This window comes from Mandrillus leucophaeus, unplaced genomic scaffold, assembly GCF_000951045.1.
Source record: "Mandrillus leucophaeus isolate KB7577 unplaced genomic scaffold, Mleu.le_1.0 Scaffold339, whole genome shotgun sequence".
Lineage (NCBI taxonomy): Eukaryota > Metazoa > Chordata > Mammalia > Primates > Cercopithecidae > Mandrillus > Mandrillus leucophaeus.
In genome coordinates this window covers 3567818-3571361 of record NW_012103576.1, presented here as the reverse complement: position 1 = coordinate 3571361, position 3544 = coordinate 3567818, and the positions used below count along the sequence as shown (strand labels likewise).

The 3544-nt window shown below is 51.6% G+C and overlaps 1 protein-coding gene across 1 annotated transcript in view; it reads left to right on the top strand.

Annotated features, from left to right (window-relative positions):
* The window catches only part of XPNPEP2 (X-prolyl aminopeptidase (aminopeptidase P) 2, membrane-bound), a 35589-nt gene that overhangs the window by 15167 nt on the left and 16878 nt on the right, over positions 1–3544 (top strand). The window contains exons 11-13 of the mRNA XM_011988847.1: positions 970–1114; positions 1805–1882; positions 3000–3071. Coding sequence (XP_011844237.1) covers positions 970–1114; positions 1805–1882; positions 3000–3071 — 295 coding nt within the window. The remainder of the gene's footprint in view (positions 1–969; positions 1115–1804; positions 1883–2999; positions 3072–3544) is intronic.

Sequence of the window (3544 nt, the reverse complement as noted above, 5' to 3'; positions counted from 1 at the left end):
AAAGAAAGAAAGAAAGAAAGAGAAAGAAAGAAAGAAAGAGAAAGAAAGAAAGAAAGAAAGAAAAAGAAAGAAAGAAAGAAAGAAAGAAAGAAAGAGAAAGAAAGAAAGGAAGGAAGGAAGAAAGGAAGGAAGGAAGGAAGGAAGGAAGGAAGGAAGGAAGGAAGGAGGGAAAGGGAGGGGAGGGGAGGGGAAGGAATAAAGAAGCAGACACCAAATTATTCCCAGGCGCCCACATGCACCATATATCCTTGCCCCCAATATAGTACAGTGGTTTAGAGTACAGGCCCCAGAGCTAGGGTGCCTTGAGTTCAAACCCCAGTTCCACCCAATTCCTAACTGAGTGACCTTGGCCAAGTCATTTTACCTCTCTGGGCCTCAGTTACCCCATCTGTAAAATGAGGATCATAATAGTAATCTTACAGCATATGGTTGTTGTGAGAATTCAATGAATATGTATATTGCTCTGAGCACCATCTAGCACATTCTAAGTGTTAAATGTTAGCTGTAATGATTTCCTCACACTGGCAAGAGGATGGCTCAATTTTTAAAAAAGAATTCTTGTTAAAATTAAGATAAACCACTTTATTTAAAAAAAAGAAACTTTATCTTATAGGAAATTTTAAAGACACACAAAGGTAGAGAAAATAGCATCATAATCTCCAGTGTCCCTTCACCCAGCTTCAACAGTCCTTGACTCATGGCCATTCTTGTTTTGTCTATAACCCCATGTTCATTACCACCACCACCACCCCCTCTGCTGCTGGATTCTTTTAAAAGTAAATCCTAGATAGCGTGTCATTTCTGCTGTCAACACAGAACTCTTTCAAAAACAGGAACACACTGTGATCACATATAAACACTAACAAGGATTCTTTGACATCAAATAGCCAGTGTTTTTAAAGCTCCACATCCTGGAGCAGCTATCTGATCTGCATCATCTTGGAGCCTGTGGCCACAATCAGACCTCAGCCAGCTCCTCTGTTTCCCTGCTTCCCCAACTCCAGGTGCGGGACGCTGTGGCTGTGATCCGGTACTTGGTCTGGCTGGAGAAGAATGTGCCCAAAGGCACAGTGGACGAGTTCTCGGGGGCAGAGCTCGTGGACAAGTTCCGAGGGTGAAGAGCCACGGTCATCCTTTTTAGTGTTGCAGTGGGGGCAGGGAGGGGGAATTTGTCCCCTTACTTAACGGGAAGGAAGATCCTCCTCATATGCGGGCTGGATGGGGGAGGGCTCTGTAGAACAAGGAGAGACAGGTTCTTGGTTGGTGGGGGAGTTGAGCAGGGGGCGTTGGATTACATTTCCCGCCCCGCTGAAAGCAGGACAACTTGAAGGGCCACAACTCAATAGCGTCCCCTAGTGTCTGCTTCAGGCACCGTCTGGCTCTCCCTGGGGGAAGCTGTGGCTCAGACCAGGTCAGCCCCTGGACCACTTGAGAATACCAGGTAGAGAGGAGGATTCCCGAAGGCATGCTTGGCCCAAGTCAGGGCCCGGGTTGTAGGTTTGAGGTACAGGATGCTCTTTCAGGACTGGGGGAGTTTTCAGATACAAAGAGCTGGGTTTCTTCACTACTATCCGTAAAATGGAGGTGGAGAGGGAATAATTGGTGTCTACAGTGTGTCCTCTGATCTTCCTCTATAAATGACAGGTCAAGGCTTGGGGAGATGGAACCAGGAGGTGAGGGCTGGGAGAGCCAAATGGTGCCTGGTAGAGGCAGCCGTGACCTTCATTGGATTTTATTAGATATCCCAGGCCCAGCCCAGTCCAGGGGCCGATTCATTGACCATGCCTTGCCTTGTACTTTCCAGAGAAGAACAGTTCTCCTCTGGACCCAGTTTTGAAACCATCTCTGCTAGTGGTCTGAATGCTGCCCTGGCCCACTACAGGTACTTGAGGAAAATTAATTTTCTAGGGCCCTGTTGGGGGATCCCGTTGTGTGTATAGAGGAACAGGGTGAGGGGAGGGGGATGTTCTGGGAACTGAGTCCACATTGGAGGTCTGAGGCTCTTAGCCCTGTGGGGGCTGGGAGAGGAGCTCAGTGTGGAGTAGGGAGTTGCTGTGTAATGAAAAGGCCTGAGCACTGGAGGCTAGGGGACCTGGAAGGGAGACACCATTGGATGCTTTTCCCTGGCTTCCCGTGTGTTGCTGATGTTAGCTAATGCTTAAAGCTCACGAGGTCACATGAAGAGAGGCCTGTTCACTCAGTCTGAGCCAACCAAGGTGGGCCCAAGATGCAGGCTAGCCAGGTGTTTGGCCCTATAGAAAACAAAGCCCTGCAGGCCTGCCTGATGAAATGTGGGGGGCCAAGCTGACCAGCTGCCTCCGCCTGGCATGGGCACAGCAGGGAGAGGTCAGTGCCCTCCAAGGGAGTGCCTGATATGTCCCAGAATTCCCTCCCTGGTGTCCCCTGGTGTCTCCCACGCTTTTGGCTGCCTTGCCCCAGCCCCTCCTACCCACTCGGGCTAGAGTGTCGCGGTGGGTGCTCCTCCGCTTTACCACCTCTTGCTCTGCAGCCCCACCCTGGAGGAACCCTCCCTTCCTGTGCTCTGCTTCTTCTCAGGGCCCTCTGCTCTCAGAGGCAGCAGGAAGTTAGAGACAAAGGGCCGAAGGGAGCATCCAGGTAGAGGCCCAACTCTTCGCCGCTGTACCGCGCATCCTCGTGCAAGCCCCTTGGCCTCCATGGGCCTGCTTCTCCTTATGGAAAAGGAGACGGCTGGGCTGGGGGGTCTCTAGGGCTCTCCCAGCTCTCACATTCTGGACTTCACCCTCTCTCTCCTCCCGGGGTCCAGGGCCTGGCTCAGCCGGGTGCAAGATTAGCAGACCTGTGCTGAAGACAGCAGCAACGGAAGCTGAGTTATCTTCCAGGGCCCTTTGGGATAGAATGACTTCCCCCAGAGGGACTGGCCTGGAAGCCCAGACCCCAGAGGTCCTCCCACCAAGTGCCCCCATGTGATCCAGTGCAGGATTAGGCTGCCCCTCTCAGCATTCTCTTCCCCTTCTCAGCCCGACCAAGGAGCTGAACCGCAAGCTGTCCTCAGATGAGATGTACCTGCTGGACTCTGGGGGGCAGTACTGGTATGTACCCCTCACCTCACCCTGGCCTAGATGTCTCTGCTCAGACCTCCTGAGCCTGCCAAGAGTCAGCCAAAGCTTTCCCTTCCTGAGCCATGGATTCTTCGTCTGAGAAAGGAGAGACCTGGAATGAGCCCCAAACATCCTTCCCATTTTCACACACAGGGTCCCTGCACAGTGGGAAATACACAGAGGCTGGAACAGTGGCAGGACCCAGGCAGCACCTCTGTGGGAATTAGGAAAAGACTTCCTTTGCTCACGTAAAATGTTTACTGTTTTGTGTGGGTTGTTTGTTTGCTTGTTTGTTTGTTTTTTGACGGAGTCTCACTCTGTTGCCCAGGTTTGGAGTGCAGTGGCGCGATCTTGGCTCACTGCAACGTCTGCATCCTGGGTTCAAGCGATTCTTCTGCTTCAGCCTCCCAAGTAGCTGGGACTACAGGTGTTCACCACCATATGCCTGGAGATAGATAGAGATA